This window comes from Littorina saxatilis, linkage group LG1 (assembly GCF_037325665.1).
Source record: "Littorina saxatilis isolate snail1 linkage group LG1, US_GU_Lsax_2.0, whole genome shotgun sequence".
Taxonomy (NCBI): domain Eukaryota; kingdom Metazoa; phylum Mollusca; class Gastropoda; order Littorinimorpha; family Littorinidae; genus Littorina; species Littorina saxatilis.
The window spans coordinates 31,777,626-31,802,451 of record NC_090245.1 but is presented as its reverse complement, the minus strand read 5'-3'; the positions used below and the strand labels follow the sequence as shown (position 1 = coordinate 31,802,451).

At 42.1% G+C, this 24,826-nt stretch overlaps 1 protein-coding gene across 2 annotated transcripts in view; it reads left to right on the top strand.

Moving 5' to 3' along the window:
• The first annotated feature begins 795 nt into the window (after positions 1–795).
• The window catches only part of LOC138967071 (uncharacterized), a 438,331-nt gene continuing 414,300 nt past the window's right edge, over positions 796–24,826 (top strand). The window contains exons 1-4 of one of the 2 annotated variants that reach the window (XR_011455839.1): positions 796–864; positions 4,786–5,050; positions 5,351–5,557; positions 6,112–11,594. Coding sequence is in view for 1 of the 2 variants with exons in the window: in XM_070339553.1 (XP_070195654.1) it covers positions 4,975–5,050; positions 5,351–5,557; positions 6,112–6,254 (426 nt within the window). In the remaining variant the exon portion in view is untranslated. Of the gene's footprint in view, positions 865–4,785; positions 5,051–5,350; positions 5,558–6,111; positions 11,873–24,826 lie in introns of those variants that run through there. The other variant, XM_070339553.1, reaches the window with a different exon arrangement.

The window sequence follows — 24,826 nt, the reverse complement described above, 5'->3', positions numbered from 1 at the left end:
AAATACTGACGAGTTATTTCAGGAAAAATTTCTATCTGCAGGCAAAACACTATTTTGCTTTTTGATGTGATTTTCAGAAAACACACACACGCACTGTGTGGCCTTCTGCAAAATAATGAAAGACTGTGATCTAGATAGTGGTAACAGTCACAGTACACATTGGTGGCTCATCTTCAGAAAAGAACAGATCATAAAAGCATAGTTTTTGAATGGTGAATAATTATGTCACTAGCACTTGCACGAAAGATTCCCAAAGCCCCCTCCCCCCCACCCTGAAAGATAAAATCAAGATGAAAGGCATCATCTTATGACATTTACAGAAGCTGTCAGATTTCCAAGCTTCCAGATGTAGAGAATGCATCTGTAATTCATTATTACAACTTCAGCTAATTAAGTCAGAAGAATGTAACAGTATTTAATTAGAATTGACTTTGTTCAATAAAATAATTTCATGTAATGGGGACATAACTGAACATCTGGGGCGCTAAATGTGCCCAGAATGAAGACTGAACTTTACCCTACCACATTCAAGTGCAATAGTTTGATCATCAGGCACAAACAAACAGGGATATATATTTAATTAAGACATAAAGAAACAGACAGAAACCCAGAGGGAAAGACAAAGAAAAACCCACACGCGCTCGCACATCAACACAGCTATGTAACCTGCTCTTGTTCCCATGTGAGAACCCTATTTTTCCGGGTTGTTAATCGAAACATCACAATGTGTCTGATCAAACCAAGACGGAGAACCTTGAATCGAAAGTAGAAACAGGAAGGGAGGTCACTCGGCAATTTCCGGTGGCAATCCCTTGAAGTGTGTCATGTTTGAGGCAGCCGACAGACATCAACAAAGCAAAACAGGTGAGTGCTGTGTTTGCTTTCCAAACCTTGCCAAAAGTCATTGAAATGTCATTTTACTCGGTTCTTTTATTGATGAAATAAAATCCAAACGAGGAAGCTTTCGTTATGGTTGGTAATCGCAATACGAAGTTCTGAGCATTTGATCTGCTGCATGTATCCGCAGTTGTCGTTTCAATCAATTTTACCTGTCTGGGGAGTGACAAAGGTGACGCCTGATTAAAACACGAAGAAAGCTTAAGATTTTTGTCTAGTCTTCCCCGCTCTTGAGTTTTAGAGTCAGTACTTTATTTATCTGCGATGATAGCCGCCCATCAGCCTGACTATGACAGATGAAATTACTTACTACAACAGTAACAAGTCACAAAAAAGGATAAAATCATTAAATGTTGATGTCAAACATTGGATACATATGGAGAAAGTTTGAAAATGCCTTTCATCTTGATTTTATCTTTCAGGGTGGGGGGGAGGGGGCTTTGTATGAAGATCGATGATATATATATAGAGCATTACATTTAATGATTTATCATTTTCGTTTTACTTTTTGAATGTAAGTTTTTCTGTTTGCCTTTGGCTAAGCCTGCACAGAGTAAATAAAACGAAAATGATAAATCATTAAATGTAATGCTCGATATATATATCATCGATCTTCATACAAATTTATACCATGAATAAATATTGATAAATCAGGCTGTATTTATTGAAATATTTTGTACATTTAAAGTGACTGTTTTGCAAGAAACAGCAATTTTACCGTATCTAGCGTTTTCTCTCTCTCTGTTCAATGGTAATTAATACTGATCATAATTAGAAAATATCACAGGTGTACCGTTTTTCTTGCTAGTGTAATTAAGCCATCATATGTTCAACACCACCCATCTGTCCATGGTTTAACAAGGGACAAGATTATATGAAGAGCATCCATTCACTGTACTCGGACATTTAACACTTTTTTTTGCCTGATTGCTTTCTGTTCAGAGTGGCATGAATTATTTGCTGAATAAATTCCGTAATTATTAAACACCTATCTCAACAGGATGACTCAATCTGCAAAATTAATTCGTCAATGAATTCCCACTCTGCATTGAAAGCTAGCTTCCAGTCTGCTGATATATATTATATATTTGTTATGGTTATAAATATATTATACTAGATGATTACCCGCTTCGCCGGGTACCGGCTTCGCCGGGAAGAAGTAGAGCCAAATACCAGGCTGCGCCTGGGACCCTGCTTTGCAGCCGGCGCACGAAGGAAAGGAGATAAACGCGCAAAACACTGGAGACCTTTTAAAAATAGTAACGTGCAGTGACCTTCTAAAAATAGTAACGTAGTAACGGGAATATGGATTGACGCCACACGGAGGAAGGGAGATAATCGCGGCTGAAAACACTGGAGAAGATAAGGAAGAGTTACTGGGAATGGTGAAATGAACATAAAAACCAAAATCGGTTCAGCGCTGCGCACTGAGAGCACGTGTTGAAATATCTGATCGATGAGGTTGTGTCCGGGGTCTCTCTGAATAAGCCCATCAAATTTGAAGCAGATCCATCGAGAACTTTGGCCGTGCATCGCGCACAGACAGACAGACAGACACTAGTCGTATATATATATATAGATATTTTGTATGTTTATATACTGTTCAAAAAAAGAAACGCATAGCTTGTAATATTTGGTTAATTTAGTTATATGGCTACAAGGATATCCACCAAACTGCAGAAAATGTTTATCTGGTCGTCGACCTTTCGTCCATTGCCACAAGTGAGCTCTGCACGTGACGCATGCGTTATCAGTGGCTACAATGTCAAAATTGCTCATTTGGCATGACCACTCGTCATGCTTCAGTGTAATCTCGTGAAACTCGGGGAATATTGAGCTCTCACCATGTCTTCCAAAACCCATAAAAGCGGATTGTTCGCCACAAAGAAATCAGACGACAATTCAGCGACGAAAGATGGCCCGATTGAGCAGAGAAGACCGCCAAATTGCATTGGGTCGTTTACAAGCAGGCCAAAGTCAAAGTGCAATCGCCAGGCACTTCCACGTGTCCCAGAGCACCATCAGTAGACTGTGGGTCAGGTTTCAAGCCACTGGCTCCGTTGCTGACTTGCCACGAGCGGGAAGACCAAGGGCGACAACTGCTGCTCACGACCGCTTCATACGGCTCCGCCACCTCCAGAATCGTTTCCTGTCGGCCTCATCTTCTGTCCAGGCTCTCCCCGGGCCACACCGATTATCGGACCAGACCGTGCGGAACCGCCTGCATGAAGCTGGTTTGAGAGCTCGCAGACCTCACAGAGGAGCTGTCCTCACCCGCCGCCATCGCCAGAACCGAGTGCAGTGGGGCAACCAGCACCTTCGCTGGACCGTCCGGAATCACTGGAGACACGTGTGGTTCAGCGACGAGTCCTACTTCCTGCTCCAGCGACATGATGGTCGGAGGAGGGTCTACCGGAGAGTAAACGAACGTTACGCGCCCAACTGTGTGGATGAGGCACCCGTTCATGGTGGTGGAGGCGTCATGGTGTGGGGGGCGATCAATACCGCTGGAAGGAGCACCCTGGTGCACGTCCAAGGGCGCATAACTGCCCAGCGATACGTGGAGGAAATTCTGCGCCCACACGCCCTTCCTCTTCTGGCTGACCAGGATGCCATATTCCAGCAGGACAACGCTCGCCCGCACACAGCACGACTCACCACCCAGTTCCTCACCGACCACCATGTCCAGGTGCATCCCTGGCCATCCATGTCGCCAGACATGAACCCGATAGAACACCTCTGGGATGAATTGGACAGACGTGTGCGCAGGCGAGAAGAAGCGCCGGCAAATCACCGCGATCTATTGCAGGCACTTCAGGAGGAGTGGGACACCATCCCACAGCAAGATATCCGGCATCTGATCCAGTCCATGCCCAGAAGGTGCCGGGCAGTTGTTGCTGCTCAAGGCAGTCACACCCCCTACTGACTTGACAGCCTCGGCACCCAATCGTATTGATTGACTGATTGATTTGAAGATGCAAATGAACTGTGTGTGCATTCAACTGTGTCCATACCAAATTTCAAACAAATAATCTAAATATTGGATTTTCTGTTAATTTTTTCGAAAAATAAAACAAATTTGGCAAGTAGCAACTATGCGTTTCTTTTTTTGAACAGTATATATATTATATATTTGGTATGCTTATATTTCCATAAGCTTACCATCCCGAAGAAGGCAGTAACGTGCCGTAATATTGATTATAGATATAAACGTACCTAACCTGGTTACTGGTGGTTTTTTTAAAATTTAAATATTTGGTATGTGGATGAAACACTTCATTAACCTTTGGAGGCAAATTAGCCCCTCTAAAAGTCTTTGTCGCTGAACGCAAAGGTTTGCAAGAGCATGTAATATATATATTTACTACTACCAGGAGACATCAGCAGTCAGTCTCTATCGCAAACAGCTCTCTACAACTCCCAGGTGTCTCAACGGCAGCACTGGGGAGTTAGCTGAAGACAACTCTGCAGAGCAGCTGTTGTGACAAAGGGGGACAACTTGGTCACCCTGTCACATGTGTCCAAGTGTAAAGCTGCTCTTATTCCAGGAGCAGGCCCAGACATACAGCAGATCTATGGTGATGCACATGATACTGTAGTTTACGCGGGAAGGGATAGATATATATCTCTAAGGCAGTGTCGAGGTAGCATACTTCCTTACAAAGAAAAGTCCATGCATGTTCAGAGCTACAGTGGTACCTGGTTTATGAGGCCCCTCCAATGAGAGGACACCTTCTGTTGTCCAATTGTCTATTATTTCTACTAGAAATGTACCTGTCATGAGAGGCCACCTGCAATGTGGGGACACTTTCAGTTGGTCCGAAGGGTGTCCTTTCATCGCAAGTACCACTGTATATCATGGTAATATCTTGATAATCTCTTTTGCAGGATGGCTTGACATAAAGTGAGAAACCCAAGTACACGGCGTTAACAATAACATGAGGACAACCGGCTACCCAGTGAATGTGAGAAAGAAGCGAGGGAATGCCTGTGGAGCACGAGATAAGATACACAAATTTCTCACAATAACTACAGAACTACAAAGCAGGGATCCTCACAGAAAACAAGTCTGGAACAATGACTCAAGGCAACTTGTCGCCTGTCAATTCCACCACCACGTCTACCACTGCCGCTCCTGTCAGCACAACTGCTGGTGGGTATTGCAGTGAAGAGAAGAGTACTGTCCCAGGGCGCACTAAATTTCCTTTATCATGGGTATTGTCTGTACTGTTTTCAGAAATTGTTTTGCCAGATAATAATAATGAGAGCTTATATAGTGCGAACCACGAAGAATCGTGCTCTCCGTGCTTTACAAATGAAAAATGAATAAAACACACTAAGTTTAACATTGAATGCATATATAGATATATTTAAACAATAACATAAGAACCTATAGATCTGTATAGATGCTGGCCCTTCATTGTACGAATTAGTGTCTCCTTCTTTCTTTCAGTTCAAGGGGCCGACCAGCATCACCTGGATCAAGACAAAAGCCCGACCTTGACAGACACCATTGCGGCAGTGACCATCGCTGTGTTGGCCTGCGTTCTCATCATCACTCTGACGCTCATCGTGCGAGCCGTTCGCAGGCAGAGAAGACGTGAACGTGGACGAGAACTCAACGCCATTCCTACCGTCTCCACTGGGATTGTCAGTGCAAGTAAGTCCAGTCTTTATTGGTCTAGTGGTTTTGAGTATTAGAATCCACATTGCTTGATAGTTGTGTTGAACTGGGAATGTCAGGTGAGGGATGGAAAAGGGAGTGAAGCTTGTGGGCTATCCTTTTATTTTTTAAATGTGTGTGTGTGTGTGTGTGTGTGTGTGTGTGTGTGTGTGTGTGTGTGTGTGTGTGTGTGTGTGTGTGTGTGTGTGTGTGTGGAGACTTACAACCTGTCTGACATTTTTCTTTTCCATTTTGTGTTTGTGTGGGTGCAATTACGCAGAGTTCCAGTGAATAGACTGCAAGCTTATACTGTGGAACTTCCTCTCATGCGCATAGAGCGATCGAGCTTCCTCATTCACCCTGTGTGAATGATCTCCAGTAGAAACTGGAGAGGGAAAGAACTGTCTTTTTTTTCTCAGAGATGTCGTGATTGGCGCTGATAATCATGAATCTCTCTGCAACGTTTGCTTGAGGCGAGAGAGAAAGTCACAGGATAAATATATTTTAATTGTGAAATCAATTGTTATAATATTCAACATTTTTGTCATCAGATGTCAGTGCCTATGCAACCAGCAGCCGCAGTTCACCGAGACCTGCACGGGGCATCATCAGCTGGGAGCCAGTCACTCCGTCAACTAGCACTGCCGACATCATGCCGTCCACTTCTGGGGCGGGTGCGCCCAGTAGCTGCTGACACCTGTGGGACTGGGAGTGTATCCTCCCACCAATGTTTATCCCTACCCACCCTCCAGTTCCGTTGTCATTTAGTAGCAAATTTAATCGGAAAATAGCCCAGGTTACATTCAGTTAACTGATAGTCTACATCAAAGTTTGCAACACTTTTTTTTGTAAGAGGCAGATGAGACATAAGAAAACCCCTGACAAGGCAGTCTTTGAAGAAATGTGTGTGATACCAGCAAGAATGCCTTGATTGTGCAAGAAACACGCGTAAGCGTGGTGGCTGCTAATGATGTCACAAAATGGTGGCAAACTAGTGATAGCTAAAGCAGGCATTGCCTCTTGTGTATGGAATTTGTGTAGCATCAACCATTGTGGGGTTGCTTATGACAGGTGGAAGGGGTTGAAGTTATAACCCTTTAAGCTAAAGAAGACGGTTGTCCATTATGTCATTGGTGCTTGAACTATGCTGTACTTACTTGTGTACTCATTTGTGTCTGCATGGTGTTCAGAAGAGTGCACAGACACGTTGATTATTGGCATCAGTGCTGTGCTCTACCGCTGTGTAACATTGCTGTGATGTGCAAAACTTCACTGTGCTTTAATACATTCAAGGCTTGTACTTTTCTCAGACAGAGTTTGTTTAAACTGTGGTAACAGGAGGAGATCTAGGCACGAATCCAGGGACAAAGTTTTCCTGCATTGTTGCGTAGTATTGCAGAGATGTTGTTTGGTGTCGGCAGTGGTAAAAGCACAAAAACTTCTTTCTAATCAACGAAAACTTTGTCGCCATTTCAGCAGAACTGCAGAACTTTCTTTATTGGGGGTCAGGACACCATACAAGTAATGCCTATAACTTCAGAAAATTGCGGAAATTTTTTGGTCGGTTTTGCAAATTTGCCGAAGAAAACCAGTCCTGGTAGCATTGTTGTGTTACAACAACAAATTGGAGGCACACCAAATGCTCAGCCTGAACACCAAATGTTCAGCAAGAACAACAGCACAGCGCAATGCATTAAATACATATCACCATGTTACATTGATTGCAAGCTTGTCTGATTGTTGAATCCTAATGAAAAATAACTGCCTTTGTAATACATAATTATCAAAACTTCTGTTTTAACACCTCCACAAAAATAAGAAAAAGAAGTCTCACAAAAGAAAGTATCTTTAACTGGAGGTAAGTTTACAGGCTTTATGACGAGAAATTCTTTTGGAAACGATCGAGGTCTCAAAATCTGTTTTCTTTCAAACTTTGTTTAAGGTGAGGCGCTTTATCTGATGTACAGAAGGGTAAAATAGTAGAACAATAATGGAATTTATGCTCAGTTTCAATTATGCTGAGTGAAATGCTGAGAAGCTTTATGAGAATCTCTGTTAATTGTGTTTGCCTGTCAACAATTTGTGACAACATAATTATATTGTGCAAACAAGTTGTTGAAGCAACGTTGTGTACAATGCAGCCATATGCTGCTTGTTCGAGAGTTATTTTTCGGTCGTTCGTATCAACTCACATATCAACTTTTGTCTTTTATATTTGATGTGGAAATTCCCATTTTCAATTTGACATATTTTTTGTTCTCGACTTTACAATAATCAGGTTTAAGTTTTCTGATCTGCATTTCTGTGTTATGTGATTACTTGTGTATACATGTACATGCAAAATGGAAAAGGGTTTTATTGTCCAGACTTTGTATCTGTGATTACTTTTTATACTCTGATCTCTTTCTTTTTCGTGGTTGTCAATTTAATATATATATTAAAGGATCTTTCACATCTCTGATTGCCTGTGTGCATGCTTATTTTTTTTGATTATTTGATTTATGAATCACAATAAGGAACGTTAGTTTTAATGGCCTTGAAAAAAATGATCAGGATGAAAAATGGAAGAATGATTGTGTAGTACATGTACATGTACTCAGGAACTTTGCAGTGGTCAGTAAATGTTAAAGTAAAAACTACATACATATATTTCACAAAGACGTTGACAGTAATACAGTGGACGCCGCTTAATAAAACCGCGGTTAATAGAGCCAGCCGCTTATAAAAGCCGATTTCAGACGGTCCGGATTTATCACTATATCTTATGTATTAGAAAACGCCGGTTAATAAACCCAACTCGCCGCTTATTAAAGCCAGTTTTCTCAGAGAAATCACGTAGTTTGTGACTAAAACTCACATTATCTTGTTCTGATGAGGAAGACGACCAACAAACAAACACTCATAAAATCGTTCTCTGCCGAGTAATGATTCGTGACGGTGACAGTGAAATTATTGATGTACCGAAGTGATCAAAGTACACGTACATGTACATAATTAAAACAAAAGTTCCACATCCTTCGTGAAGTTTTGTTTAGATTCAAACAAGTGTAAATGACGAAAGAAAGTGACTGAGTGACGTAAACAAAAGAGAAGATTTTTTTTTCTTTCGAAAATCACGTATTCCTGGACCGCCGGTTAATAAATCCGCCGCTTATTAAAGCCATTTTTCGTCGGTCCAGAAGTGGCTTTATTAAGCGGCGACCACTGTACAAGAATTCCTTTTTGTTAGCTTGTGACTTAAAGAACTTAATTGGCCGAGTTTTCCTTAGTTAGCTACGTGCAATGAGATATGAAAAACGCTATTTCAGTTTTTGAATTTATTATGATGTATAACTTCTAATGGTGATAACGGGCAGTCAGTCCCCCTTTTCTCAGAGGAGCTAGTACAGTGAGTTGGGCGAGGAAGTAGCGTTCCATATTCTCATCACAAAGGAATGCTAGGATTTGGCAAGAGTTGTCCAGCATGCCTTAGATGTGCTCGCTATGCGAGAAAAATGACGTCTGCACAGCTGTCAATCTAATTAGCTGTTTATGGCTGTTTACAGACTAGTGCAGAGGACTCATTTAGTATAAACCAATCGTGTTTAGTTCTTGTCTAGCTAGTGACTAAATTGTTTCATGTACATGTACTCCCTTTCTGTCTTGCTAAGGGAGGGGCTAGCCACAAGCAATTCTTGCCCCCAATGAAACGGGCGTCTGGTGCACCGCATCTTTTGTCTTAAGCAGTCAGTCTTTACATTTACAAGTTGTTATTTTGTTTAAAAACTTGTTTGTGTTTAATACCTTTTGATCAGGGGTTTTGTGTGGCATTCCTTTTTAAGTATATCAGAATGATTTTCTTCCTCATTTTTACACACATATCAAAGTTTCCTATTCAAATGTATGGCACCCTCCAGTGATCTGAATTGTGATGTACAATGTTCCTATTTGGTTTTCTTTTACACTATCATCAGAGTAAACAAAATTGAATGTGGTGAATAATAATGTGTATACAATATTCAAAGATGTATAGAAGTGTGTAAAATGACATGTATATATATGTGTGGTTGTTTACAACATTAACAAGGTTAGTAAGTTTTAAGACTAATTGTACATGCAGGTCCTAATGTTGTGCTTACTGACATCATCAATATGCATACCTCTGTTCTTGTTTCTTTCTGTACACAATGTTACTGATGATTGTGATTGGAATTCACACGATTGTTCATACATCATACTACTAGTACTACCGTATTTGACGGATGACAAGCCGCACCGTTTTATAAGCCGCACCCCCGACTTTAAAAAAAAAATTGGGACGAGCCACGTATAGGCCGCGTCACTATATTAGCCGCCGTCGAAAAAAATATAATCAGATCGTGTCAATCAATCAAAACAACCAGGCAAACGAAAGTACGGTATTTGGCAAAATCGGCTCCGAGAATAAACAAGTGAAACAAAGAAGAAAAGTGAAAAAGTTTGAAGAAAAATATCACACACACAATTTGTAACCAACACACACATGACGTAGTCTCGCCCGGAATAAGCTTTTTTGGGATGATTTACGACTTTTGGGCACATTTCGAGCAGATGAAAACACAACATGGCGGCTCTCGCTCCTCCAACTATCGCGTGACACCAAAAAACGAAATCTCGCATGCGAGATCCTGATACATCCGGTGTTTCTCTGTACGCTATCTTGTCACGACGACGACTTGTTGACAAACGAAGATTCGCGAAAGAAAGACAAAAGCGCCGAGTCTTGAGTAGAGAGCTAGTATAGTACCGGTAATCGCTAATCGAGCGAAATGAAAATCCGCAGCAACTTCCATTAGGTGAATGCTATTCAAGTTTAGGTAACGTTTTCGCCGCATCTTTTTATAAGCCGCAATGCGATTTTTTTTTTTTTAAAAGTCGCGGCTTGTAGTCCGTCAAATACGGTACTTGCAAATAGATTACTGTAGTGTGTGGGTAAGTGTTTGTAAATGCACACACATAATTGTGTGTGTGTGTGTGTGTGTGTGTGTGTGTGCGCGCATTGTATGCTCCTGCTTTTATGGCCAGTGTTAACCCAAGATCAAAATATTACATGTTGCTAATTTTTGTTGTTTGAACATCATGTTGTTAGGTGGATGCACAAACTTTGAATCATGGGATGTTCTAGCTATGAATACTCATATGAGAGAAATATACAGAGAACTGTTGCTCAGTGTTAGAGTTGCATGTAGGTGTATTTCATTGTGACTCAGCTTTTTCAAACAATACTCATGCATGTAGTGCAATGCATTCACCTTCCTCCCTGTCAAAACCATAGTGTTAACCACGCCAGATCCGTCCTGGCTTTTTTGTTGATGAATAAGTGAAAATGTAAAAAATATCAACTGCCTAGCCGCTTACTATGGAGAGTGGGATTTACATTTTTTTTATTTTGTGTGTGCTGTATTTTGTTGTTGTTGTGAGTGACACTTAAGTTTGCGATATTTGTTCAGCAAAATATTCCCAAACTTGCAGAAAAGGCAACGAGGGTGTGGTGTTTTGGTATCTGTCCTTTTTTTTCAGCGTTTTTGGCGGTGTCTGCATGTCCAGGTGGAAGGATGCTCTGATCCCGTGTAACTGTCTGGGAGATCTTTGTTGGTGAACATGATCGTTCACACAAGGAGGCAGATACATTTCAACGTTTCAAGGGAAATGCAGTCAAATCAGCCTGCAATGACCACCCAAGGGACCAACAAAAAGTGGTCATTAAAGACAGGTGGTCACTATGGAAAGGTGAATTTTATAGCCAAAAAATCGTAGCCGATCCTCTGGGGTGGTCATTATGGGCAGGTGGTCGTTATCAATAGGTGGTCGCCATGGCAGGAGTGACTGTATCAGCAGAAGTGGCTGAAAAAATGTGTGATAAGTACTTGTTATGATGCCTTATTTTAGCAATAAGTGTGTTGAGTAAAATAATTAATGTGCTGTAACAGAATAAATGCCAAACATCAGACTGTGGACCTGTGTTTCTTGAGTGAAATTATTTCTGTTTGTTGGCACTTAATTTTGGTTGTGAAAAGTAGAATCATTGATGGTCATCATATCATAAAATGAGGTTTTGTGCAAATGAGATAACAACTATGAAAAGTTGTAATATGGTACTGATACCAAGAAATGCAATTTATTTGAATGAGCGAAGTGACATGGTTGTATGAGATCTGTTGCTATGTTTCTTACAGTGAAACATTGTACATGTTGTGCAGGGAACAAAAATCGCAAAACCTATACAGGTACAATGAAAACAGATTATTAATCATTTTGCCTGATTTCACAAAGTCAAATAAAATGTCACTTTTACATTTAAATTGTTGTTGCTTTTTTGTGTGCTGTTGAGGGATATTTTATGATCTGGGTTGTGTGTGTCACTGTGTGTGTGTGTATGTGTGCGTGTGTATTTGTGTGTCTGTGTGTCTGTGTACGTTTGTGTGTGTGTGTGTGTGTCTGTCTGTGTGTCTGTCTGTCTGTCTGTCTGCCCGTACCGAAAAAAGGCGGATGGATGAACTTAAAAAGTTTCAGATTATTTCAACTCGCAGCAAGTATAAAACACGGGAGCAGACTCTGTCTAAGACCCTTGCTGTTCGTTGACATAGTTGTTCCCCTTACATTACAAAATGCAATGTCTTGCTCCTTCGCTTTGCCAGCAAATGTTAAGAACACCGCATGATCACTTCCAGACACCGTTTTCTCATTCAGTTGCATTCCCTTTTGACATTGAAGAATACATACCAAAAAAATGTATAGAGCAAACAAACAAAAACATACTCAATTAGTCAACGTCCATTTCAATCATAATAAACCCTTACTGGATCTCTGGCTCTAAATTGCCAGGAAAAAGGAAATACAGGAAAGAAGTACATTAACAATTCACGAGAATAAAAAAGAAAAAACTTGACTAAATGTAAAAAGACAGAAGAAGAACAAGAAGATGGAGAGAGGGAGAGAGAGAGAGATGTTACGCCGCTATGTTCCCTAAGTACAGTGGAACCCCCTTTAAACAATCACCTGTTACTTGTAAGACCAGGGGCGGATCAGCTCATTGTATGGGAGGGGGGTTTGCAAAAGTATATTGTGAAGATATATGTGTGAAGGCGCGAAGCGCCTAGCTTGCTAGGGGGGTCCGGGGGCATGCACCCCCGGAAAATGTTGAAAAAAAGGATGCAAAATGGTGCAATCTGGTGCATTCTGAGGATGATCATTACCAGTTTCAGGCAGCAGATTTTGTCACTGATTAATACCCCCAAAATTGAAACTCAATGTAAAATAAAGAAATGCACCATAAATATTTTTAATTTTTGGCTGGGGGGGGGGGGGGGGGGGGTTCCGGAAACCCAAGAACCCCCCCCCCCCCCTTTGTCCGCCCCTGAAGACTACAACTTTCCAGATTTTCTGTCAATAACATCTATACATGCATTTACGTCCATTTAACTCCCTTTTAAGACCTGATGTTGTCAGACTTTAATATATCCTGCATTCTCCTTCTGGAAACCCCTCCCGGTCGTGTCTTGTCAGCAAGCGGTATACAAAACAAGGAAGCTCTAACGCAGAATGCGCCTCCACTGATTTGATATGCCTTTTTATATTTAGTCAAGTTTTGACTAAATATTTTAACGTAGAGGGGGGAATCGAGACGAGGGTCGTGGTGTATGTGTGTGTGTGTGTGTGTGTGTGTGTGTCTGTCTGTGTGTGTGTGTAGAGCGATTCAGACTAAACTACTGGACCGATCTTTATGAAATTTGACATGAGAGTTCCTGGGTATGAAATCCCCATATATTTTTTTCATTTTTTTGATAAATGTCTTTGATGACGTCATATCCGGCTTTTCGTGAAAGTTGAGGCGGCACTGTCACGCTCTCATTTTTCAACCAAATTGGTTGAAATTTTGGTCAAGTAATCTTCGACGAAGGCCGGGGTTTGGTATTGCATTTCAGCTTGGTGGCTTAAAAACTAATAAGTGAGTTTGGTCATTAAAAATCTGAAAATTGTAAAAAAAATTATTTTTTTTATAAAACGATCCAAATTTACGTTCATCTTATTCTTTATCATTTTTTGATTCCAAAAATATATAAATATGTTATATTTGGATTAAAAACAAGCTCTGAAAATTAAAAATATAAAAATTATTATCAAAATTAAATTGTCCAAATCAATTTAAAAACACCTTCATCTTATTCCTTGTCGGTTCCTGATTCCAAAATCATATAGATATAATATGTTTGGATTATAAACACGCTCAGAAAGTTAAAACGAAGAGAGGTACAGAAAAGCGTGCTATCCTTCTCAGCGCAAGTACTACCCCGCTCTTCTTGTCAATTTCACTGCCTTTGCCGTGCGCGGTGGACTGACGATGCTACGAGTATACGGTCTTGCTGCGTTGCATTGCGTTCAGTTTCATTCTGTGAGTTCGACAGCTACTTGACCAAATGTTGTATTTTCGCCTTACTCGACTTGTTTCATTTTTATATTTAGTCAAGTTTTGACTAAATATTTTAACATCGAGGGGGAATCGAAACGAGGGTCGTGGTGTATGTGCGTGTGTGTGTGTGTGTGTCTGTGTGTGTGTGTAGAGCGATTCAGACTAAACTACTGGACCGATCTTTATGAAATTTGACATGAGAGTTCCTGGGTATGAAATCCCCATATATTATTTTCATTTTTTTGATAAATGTCTTTGATGACGTCATATCCGGCTTTTCGTGAAAGTTGAGGCGGCACTGTCACGCCCTCATTTTTCAACCAAATTGGTTCAAATTTTGGTCAAGTAATCTTCGACGAAGCCCGGACTTCGGTATTGCATTTCAGCGTGGTGGCTTAAAAATTAATTAATGACTTTGGTCATTAAATATCGGAAAATTGTAAAAAAAAATGTTATATTCGGATTAAAAACAAGCTCTGAAAATTAAATATATAAAAATTATTATCAAAATTAAATTGTCGAAATCAATTTAAAAACACTTTCATCTTATTCCTTGTCGGTTCCTGATTCCAAAAACATATAGATATGATATGTTTGGATTAAAAACACGCTCAGAAAGTTAAAACAAAGAGAGGTACAGAAAAGCGTGCTATCCTTCTTAGCGCAACTACTACCCCGCTCTTCTTGTCAATTTCACTGCCTTTGCCATGAGCGGTGGCCTGACGATGCTACGAGTACGAGTAAAATGGCATTGCGTTCAGTTTCATTCTGTGAGTTCGACAGCTACTTGACTAAATATTGTATTTTCGCCTTACGCGACTTGTTTATTACATTTAGTCAAGTTTTGACTAAATGTTTTAACGTAGAGGGGGGAATCGAGACGAGGGTCGTGGTGTATGTGTGTGTGTGTGTGTGTGTGTGTGTGTGTGTGTGTGTGTGTGTGTGTGTGTGTGTGTGTGTGTGTGTGTGTGTATGTGTGTGTGTATGTGTGTCTGTCTGTGTGTGTATGTGTGTAGAGCGATTCAGACCAAACTACTGCACCGATCTTTATGAAATTTGACGTGAGAGTTCCTGGGTATGATATCCCTGGACGTTTTTTTCTTTTTTTCGATAAATATCTTTGATAACGTCATATCCGGCTTTTTGTAAAAGTTGAGGCGGCACTGTCACGCCCTCATTTTTCAATCAAATTGATTGAAATTTTGGCCCAGCAATCTTCGACAAAGGCCGGACTTCGGTATTGCATTTCAGCTTGGTGGCTTAAAAATTGATCAATGACTTTGGTAATTAAAAATCTGAAAATTGTAAAAAAAAACAATTGTTTTTAAAACGATCCAAATTTACGTTTATCTTATTCTTCATCATTTTCTTATTCCAAAAACATATAAATATGTTATATTTGGATTAAAAACAAGCTCTGAAAATTAAAAATACAAAAATTATTATTAAAATAAAATTTCCGAAATCGATTTAAAAACAATTTCATCTTATTCCTTGTGGGTTCCTGATTCCAAAAACATATAGATGTGATATGTTTGGATTAAAAACACGCTCAGAAAGTTAAAAAGAATAGAGATAAAGAAAAGCGTGCTATCCTTCTCAGCGCAACTACTACCCCGCTCTTCTTGTCAATTTCACTGCCATTGCATCGAGCGGTGGACTGACGATGCTACGAGTATACGCTCTTGCTGTAAAAATGCAGTGAGTTCAGTTTCATTCTGTTAGTTCGACAGCTTGACTAAATCTTGTAATTTCGCCTTACGCGACTTGTTTTTATTGTTTGTGTGTTTGTTTCAGCTGCGCTAACGACCCTACACGCCGTCTTCTTCTTATCTGCCGGCCCCGCCCCCTGTCATTTCCTTCTCTCTGTGTGTGCTTCATTTTATAACATAAAACATCACATTCCACTGGTGATGTTAGTCCAGTCTCATGACAGCAGCAGAAAGACCCAACGATCTCCATCACGAGGTAGTAACGAGGCCATTCAAATTAGATTTGCATCACGTGACATCAGGCTATAAGCTCCACCCCCTTTTTTCATTCAGCGTGTGTTGGCTTCTGCTAATGGGCAGAACATACCTGCGCAGTTTCAGCGGCACAGACGACGCACAGCCTATTATTTATGCTGCGATAGGGATTATGACGAGTACTTGGCCTGTTTTCCTTTCATGCAACGTGTAGCGGGCTGGGATAAGCTGCAGTGCGTCGTCGGTCCTGCTGAAGTTACATGATATGTGAGCGGAGCCCCTAAGCTTCAGAACGTCAGGGTAAACTGAGGGTCAGTGTTAGCTGAAATGCCACATCCGACTAAACGACCACAAACCGCCCTGTCCTACATTTAACGCCGTCTTCTTCTGCATTTCCTAGCTCCCTTCACGATCAATTCCAGCTCATTCTAACAGTTCTGCGCAGCGCCGCCGCCGACGAGATTGGGTGGGCCGTGCGCGGACGAAATGGCCTCGCCCTCTGTCAAGGAGTCAGTGGGATTTGATTGGCAAGAACTTGATAAGAGCTCCACAGAAAATGCTCCTGCCAGTATCGGGTGGTGGTTGGGTGGTGAAAACATTTCTGTCAACACAATGATTTATTAATGTATGTTTTTGTGAGGTGCTAAGAACTGTTTTAGGATTTGCGCCATATACAATTTCCTCCTCCTCCTCCCCCTCCTTCCCCTCCTCCTCCTCCTCCTAATCATCATCATCATCATCATCATCAACAGCTGACCCGCTATTTGTTTGATGCTATGATGATATATCGCCCGGGTATGACACATGAGTCTTGTCCGGAGGTTTGTGTGAAGGCAGACTCGAGTCGTTGTCCTCAACCTGTTTGTCAGTTTGTAAAAGCAAGCTTTCAATCAACTAGCCAATCCAACCAATCTCTATCATGATTGGCTTGTGAAACGAAAAGAAAAAGGAGGGACAATGGGGTGAAGCCCCGGCGACAGGAAGCTCTATAAGACTGATATGACACGCCATCTCAGTCCTTCTGCAAGCCCCGCCCACTTCTTTCACGTTCTTTGAGTCAGTGAAGAACGTGTTGGCCGAAATGTCAATTGCGACTAGATGGCTGCGGTTACAGAAATTCCTCCCTCCTTAACGGCCCCCCTCCCCTCTCAGTCACCCCCCCCCCCCCCCCGGCCCACCACTCTCTCACCCCTACACGAGTTATTTTCCTCACATGACGAATCTCAGTGTATTTGCTAATTTGAAAAAAAGATTATCGGATGTAATGGAGTGTCAAACAATTGACAGCTTGGACTTGATGATCGCAAACACATATAGATCTGTATTCCAAACAACAAGTCCTCCCCTTCACAATGTTTCTTCTTCTTCTCACAATAAAACTCCTCAATTCTCCCCTGCACGATTTTGTTCTACGTCTTCTCACAGCGAAATTCCTCATTAATTTTTTTTCAATGACGACAACGACATTGAGTGGGCGGTGCGAACTCGGTGGCCTCGCCTCCTTCAGTTTAGGGAGTCAGTGAGATTTAATTTGTTAGCACCTGATAGCAGCTCCACGGCAAGTGCTCACAGCGAAATTCCTCATTAATTTTTTTTCAATGACAACAACGACATTGAGTGGGCGGTGCGAACGAACTCGGTGGCCTCGCCTCCTTTTAGGGAGTCAGTGAGATTTTAATTTGTTAGCACCTGATAGCAGCTCCACGGCAAGTGCTCCTGCCAGCAGGAAAGGGAAGGGAAGGGGGCGGGGGAGGGGGGGGGGGGGGGCTAGTTTGGGCGGTGAATACGATTCTGTCGGCCAACCGATTGGCTAAATGGAGGGATTGTGGCGGTGCTGATCAGAAGGCAGGGACACAGGAGTCATCACCCGCAGCGCTTTACTCAGATTTGTTGCAATAAAAACGAAAGTAGGGGCACTGTGGCCAAGTGGTCTTGAGACATGGTCGGGGTGTTGCGGGTTCGAACCCCTAAATCCCAGAAGAGATTGTTTTGCCCCCCCCCCCCCCCCTTTGATCTACATGGATGTGGGAGGCTAAGGACATAAAAACAAGTCGCGTAAGGCAAAAATACAATATTTAGTCAAGTAGCTGCCATTTTTCAGCAAGACCGTATACTCGTAGCATCGTCAGTCCACCGCTCATGGCAAAGGCAGTGAAATTGACAAGAAGAGCGGGGTAGTAGTTGCGCTAAGAAGGATAGCACGCTTTTCTGTACCTCTCTTTGTTTTAACTTTCTGAGCGTGTTTTTAATCCAAACATATCATATCTATATGTTTTTGGAATCAGGAACCGACAAGGAATAAGATGAAAGTGTTTTTAAATTGATTTGGACAATTTAATTTTAATAATAATTTTTATATATTTAATTTTCAGAGCTTGTTTTTAATCCGAATATAACATATTTATATGTTTTTGGAATTAGCAAATGATGGAGAATAAGATAAACGTAAATTTGGATCGTTTTATAAATTTTTATTTTTTTTTACAATTTTCCGATTTTTAATGACCAAAGTCATTAATTAATTTTTAAGCCACCAAGCTGAAATGCAATACCGAACCCCGGGCTTCGTCGAAGATTACTTGACCAAAATTTCAACCAATTTGGTTGAAAAATGAGGGCGTGACAGTGCCGCCTCAACTTTCACGAAAAGCCGGATATGACGTCATCAAAGACATTTATCAAAAAAATGAAAAAAATGTATGGGGATTTCATACCCAGGAACTCTCATGTCAAATTTCATAAAGATCGGTCCAGTAGTTTAGTCTGAATCGCTCTACACACACACACACACACACACATACACACACACACACACACACACACACGCACGCACGCACGCACATACACCACGACCCTCGTTTCGATTCCCCCTCGATGTTAAAATATTTAGTCAAAACTTGACTAAATATAAAAAGGGCGAGCTCCTCTTGCGGATTAATGTCTCACAGCATGATACCTCCCCTTCAAGACCTTGCGTTTTTAGATTTTTTGTTCATAACCTCTGTAAATGTACCGCCATTTTAAGAACCACTCCTTGTTAAGACCTGGCTTTCTCAAATTTTGGGAGATCTTAAAAGGGAGGTCCGTAGGCCGCGAGAGGAGGAGCGAACCAAGGCTGCCTTCTCCCAGGCGGTTGAGCCAATCAAGATCGAAAGCCTTGATGGTGTCTTTGAATCGCTTGCGTTTAGCACCATGAGAACGCTTTCCCATTGCCAGTTCATGGAAGAAAAACTGCTTGTGGTTTTAAACGTTCATCTGTCGGCCGGGCCGTGCCAAGATGGCGGCCTGCCCATCTGACTCGGCGGGTGTAGATGGTGAATGTGTTCTCTCTGGATGAGAACCTCAGCTCAAGCTCAGTCTCTGATCACCGGCCACCAACGCTTTCTGGGAGACGTTTTCGCTTCATTCATTTGTTTGTTTGTGCGCTATAAAGCCGACCATAATTGGGACGATGTATTTGTTAATGTCTTGTTTTTGTTAAAAAATTAAAACGTTCCAGTACCTTACCATTCTTGTATTTGTCTTTTTCTTGTTCGTGCACTTTGAAGATGATAAACAAATCAAAGGGCTAGCGAGAGAGCGTTTTATTTTAATTTGTTTTTGCTTACATTTTTTGGCTTCTTTTGAATTAAAATTGATGAACCTTTTTCACTTGGATTCTTGATATTCAAAACATCATTACTCGCATTCTTTAGCTAAAAGTACACACAGAGAAAAACAGACGAAAGGCAAAAGTGATGGCTTTCTGTGTGATAGACACCGATTCAACCTCCCTCCTCCCCATTCCAACACCCCCTACCCCCTCCGCCCCTCCATCTCTCGTTATGTGAGCAATCTGTGTGCGCGAGAAGACGCAGCTAAGACGAGACTGCGATCCGGTGCACTGGCAGTTTGGATCCCCCCTGAGAAGAGGGTCACGGGGGGTAAAACAATTCTAGAGCTGTCTGCGGTCCAGCGAGGAAATGGGGTAGCAGGGTGCGAAGCAAGGACCGTTCGGGTCAAAGACTGGATATGGATATTGATCGCTTCGACTCCGGCGGCAGGAGAAGGAAGGGGGTAGGGTTGGATGGAATTGGCAGTAGAAGGAAGAGCTGGAAGGAGAGAAAGTTTGTTCTGATTGGTCTTCGTATGTCTTGGGCTTCATGTCTTCAAACACCGTAGCATTGGGAAGTGGGCGGATGAGAGGGAGACAGGGAGCGAAAAAGACAATTAAGGACTGTTTCTTTTCATTCATCTTTTTTGTTTAATTTTACACAAAATAGTTTTCTTTCAAATCAATCAATCAATCAATCAATCAATTTTCTTCCCCCTTTCCTAACCTAGGTGGTGGGTTCAAGTGCTAGTCTTTCGGATGAGACGAAAAACCGAGGTCCCTTCGTGTACACTACATTGGGGTGTGCACGTTAAAGATCCCACGATTGACAAAAGGGTCTTTCCTGGCAAAATTGTATAGGCATAGATAAAAATGTCCATCAAATACCCGTGGGACTTGGAATAAAGTAAAAAAAATTCCATCTCACACGGCATTAAGTCTCAGGAAACATGAATACACGCATGCAGGAAAAAAAAAATATATGGGTAGCGCCGTATGTATGGCAGCTCGCTTTCCCCAGGGAGAAAGCAGCCCGAATTTCCATGAGGGTAACCTCACTGGACTGTAAATCTTATCCAATCCAATCCAATCCAATCCAATCAATCAATCGATCAATCAATCAATCAATCATTCAGTCAGTTAATCAATCAATCAATAAATCAATCAATCAATCAACCAGTCGGAGTAGGCCATCTTTTGATCCCCCCCCCCCTTCCTCCTACAAAAAAAATCCGAACGCAAATGAGCATAGAGCAAAACAGCAACAAGTTGCCAAATGAACACCCCCATTTAGCTTAAACGGCGCACCCTGAAACAGAAAGCAACACATTATAGCCCTCTCAACACCGCAAGAAAGTACATCCGAGTTTGAAACGATTTGTTACAATGTCTCTTCTATCCCAAACTGTCTTTTTTGCTTCGTTCAAACCACTCCGCATCGTTCTTTTTCCAGGCGACAATGACGTACAAAAAAGGAAAAGGAAAAAAAAGAACCCCCCCAAAAAAACCTCAATTGAAACAGTTGAAAACAATTTGTTACGACGTCTAACTGGTAATTAAGACCAAAAAAATGGCCTCCCGGGAAACTATTTCTTCTGTTTTCAAATGACTAGGTTTTGTTGTTTGAAAAGATATTTGTTCCATACCCCACCCCTCATTTCCACTTCCAGACCCAACACGGTGACGTTTGCTAAAAGTGTCTATACTTTGACAGAGTTCTTAGTCTTTAATCAAATACAATTAATTTTTGTCTCAATAGAATTGTTGATGGAAAAAACCGATATCACGTGGTTTCCTGCATATAGGGAAGCACGCAAGTTCATCTTACAAATTGAAAATGCAAGAAAGAGAGATATTATGACACTCATTTGGTTGATTCAAAAATAAAATTCAGTCATCCATTCGTACATAACATTATTTACATTTCGGTATCAACAACAAGCTATAGTTAAAGGGCTAATAACTTAGAACAAAGGCCCTCAGGTCGCTTCCAAAGATATACCATACAATTCTGCGTTGCAAATATGCTAGCGCGCATGGGGATAGCCTGTGCTTCACTTTTGAAAAGCAAAAGTTTTGAAATCTCAATAAACCGTCGTACAATAGGCCAAAAAAACACTCTTTGTTGGGTTACTTCAACTGAGTTACTGCCCTTGTTTGTGTACGTTACACTGGCGGCGCTTTGGACTACTTTTTTTCCCAGCACAGAATAGAAACAGCGCTCTGAAGCGCATTCACTTACTTTTATTTGATTAATAACCATACGTGTGGAGCGTTTTGATCAAATCGTGCCGTGTGCGTCTAGATTAAAGGCATATGTACTCGATGACTATACACGCTAATTGCTTTACCAACAGCTGGAGACAGACTAAATTAAGTTCCCTGCAAAATATTGTGGTCTAGGACCCCTTAAATGTTGAGATATTTGAATTTTCATTTTGATCTGGATCGTCCTATTTATAGATTTGGCAACACATGTAACGTTGATGCAAGGGAGAGAACACCGCGGCTTTGTTGACATCCTCACTTTTTCAGAGGCTAGAACAAGCTGTAATGCATGTATTATGGTCCGCGCATGGTGACGTATCGTCATTATATGGTCTTATGGTGCGTTTGACATCGATTGTGGGCAAACTACACTTTGTAAACACGGGAGTGCGTTAGTATGCCTTTAAGATACAGTGGATTCACAAGATTTTTCAGATTCTATAAATTCGCCAGACACTCCACCCAAACGGTCAGATGAATAGTATCCCTTTTAGCTGTTGTGACACTGATCTGCACAGCTGAGAAGATTGTGTGTGTGTGTGTGTGTGTGTTTCATGCATGCTATTGTCCCTTTTGACCTCAGATTATTATGTCGAGGCTGTAACACACTTAGTTTTTGTGTGATTTCTGATTGTGGACGTCCGGCAAAAAAACAAAAAACCAAGGGGCAGACCCGGCAAGGAGGCAAAACACACCTGAAATACAAAGCAATGAGCGATTAGCAACGCGGCAATGGCGGTTTCAACCCACAAACTGACGACCAACCGACTCTAGGGCTGAGATGCTCGAAGCAAAACTGGGTGCCACCCAAACGGTTATTGGTTAAAATTGGTTAACATTGACAACATAAGTTAAAGGCATATGTACGCGCTCCCGTGTTTACAAAGTGTAGTTTGCCCATAATCGATGTCAAACGCACCACAAGACCATGTAATGACGATATGTCGCCATGCGCGGACCATAATTATACATGCATTACAGCTTGTTTTAGAGTCTCAAAAACTTTGGATGTAAACAAAGACGCGGAGTTATTTCCCTTGCGTCAACGCTACCTCTGTTGGCAAATCTATAAATAGGACGATCCAGATCAAAATGAAAATTAACATATCTCAACATTGAAGGGGTCCTAGACCACAATATTTTGCAGGGAACTTAATTTAGCATGTCTCCAGCTGTTGGTAAAGCAATTAGCGTGTATAGTCATCGAGTACATATGGCTTTAAAGAGAGGAAACAACACTGAATCGGTCCCGAAGAGTCAAATAGGTTGAAGGGACATAAAAAACAAACAACCAACTAACCATCCAACCAACCAACCAACCAACCAACCAACCAAATCCGGGCCCACCTCAGGAAACTGCAGCTTCCTGACGCATGGAGTTTTTGTCCAACCCCTGCAAACATCCTGGAGGATTACTCCCTTGTCACATCCCAGAGAAAGCAGACCTGACCAGAGGGAGCCGACCTAAGCACTGTGTGCTTGCATGCAGTCTGGCTAGACTACCGCACTCATCCAGCGGGAATGCCAACTTTTCACAGACGTGGTTAGAGGGGGAAGACCTCAGCACCAAACTCGGCCCGGTAGCGACCTGAAACTGATGACCAGCTTTGTGCCATCCACAGACCTGAGCTGCTAACGTCGAATGATGGAAAAATAAACTAATAGGGATCTGTGCTGTCGTCTGACAGCCCCTATGGAACAAGAAGAAGAAGGTACAACAACCATGGCCTTTGTCCCATTGATTACACGATACTAGACCATGGAAATCGCAATCGAGGACAATGACGAGTGTACTATTATAGCCAACTTCGTCAGAACTAACTGCAAGATCACCAGAATCATACTCCATGTAGGCAGGGACCTATATTTAGAACTATGATGTAGGGCACAAATCCAGAAAACGACGACGACGACGACGACGACGACAACGACGATGACGGTGAAGAAGACGAGTGGACCTGGATGGGTTGGTGAATGGAACGGGAGGATGGGGCCAATGGGAATTGCTAATGCCTGGGGTCGAGAAAATATTGAACACTTTTTAGACCTATGCTTCAGTTGATTGCAAAACAGAACCTTTTCAACTAAACCTCCTCTTCCTCCCACACTCAAACTACCCCCCCCCCTCCTTCACACACACAATGAGAGGTACACTAACTCCCCGACCCTCGTCGTTCATGTTTGTTTTGAGAGGTAACCCCGGGCCGCCTCGTGCTAGCTGTTCTGCACGCCACCAGGGGAGGTAATGAGTAAAACACAAGCGCGAGCAACCTTGCGATTGATGGGACTGTCCTCCCTTTGGAGGGGTGATCGGCGGTAAGTCTCGGTGCGCTGCGAGCGCAGAGAAGCAGAGTTATGTCCCGTACCCTGGCGAGGTTTCAAATGAGTAATTGGCAAGACAGGGGTGAGCGGGGGGAAAAGACAGCGTGACTGACAGATTGAGAGGAGTTGAATGAGGAGAAAGCATCGAGGAGGGAACAGGCATTCAGACGGGCGCAAAAGCCCAGTGGTAAGGACGTCGGCTCCCCATGAAGAAGATTCGGGGTTCGAAACCCGCCTGTGCCTGCCAGGGTTGAGATTTTTCCGACCTCCAAGGTAAACCAATAATGTCCAGACCTGTGTACCGTCCTCAGTGTGTTCACGCAAGCACAAAACCAAGCACAGACGGAAAAGATCCCGTAATCCATGTCACGATTCGGTTGGTTACAGAGACAAGAAATACCCAGCATGCACAAAACAGAGTATGACTGCCGAAATGGCGCTTAAAAACCCGGCAATAATGACATGTAAAAGCCCAAGCGAGCCCACTTGGGAATAGACGATTTGGGGAAATACTCCGTCGGGTTGGTATGGGTTGTGGAAGAGTAACCTTTTCTTGCAAAACCTTGCATTATAAACATCTGAGGGGCCAATCACTAGTGAGGGGTGTGTCGGATAGCGGAACCACGAGGGTGTTTCCACACGTTTCCGACGACACACGTTTGAATGTTTGAATGTTTTGCCTGTGTTAG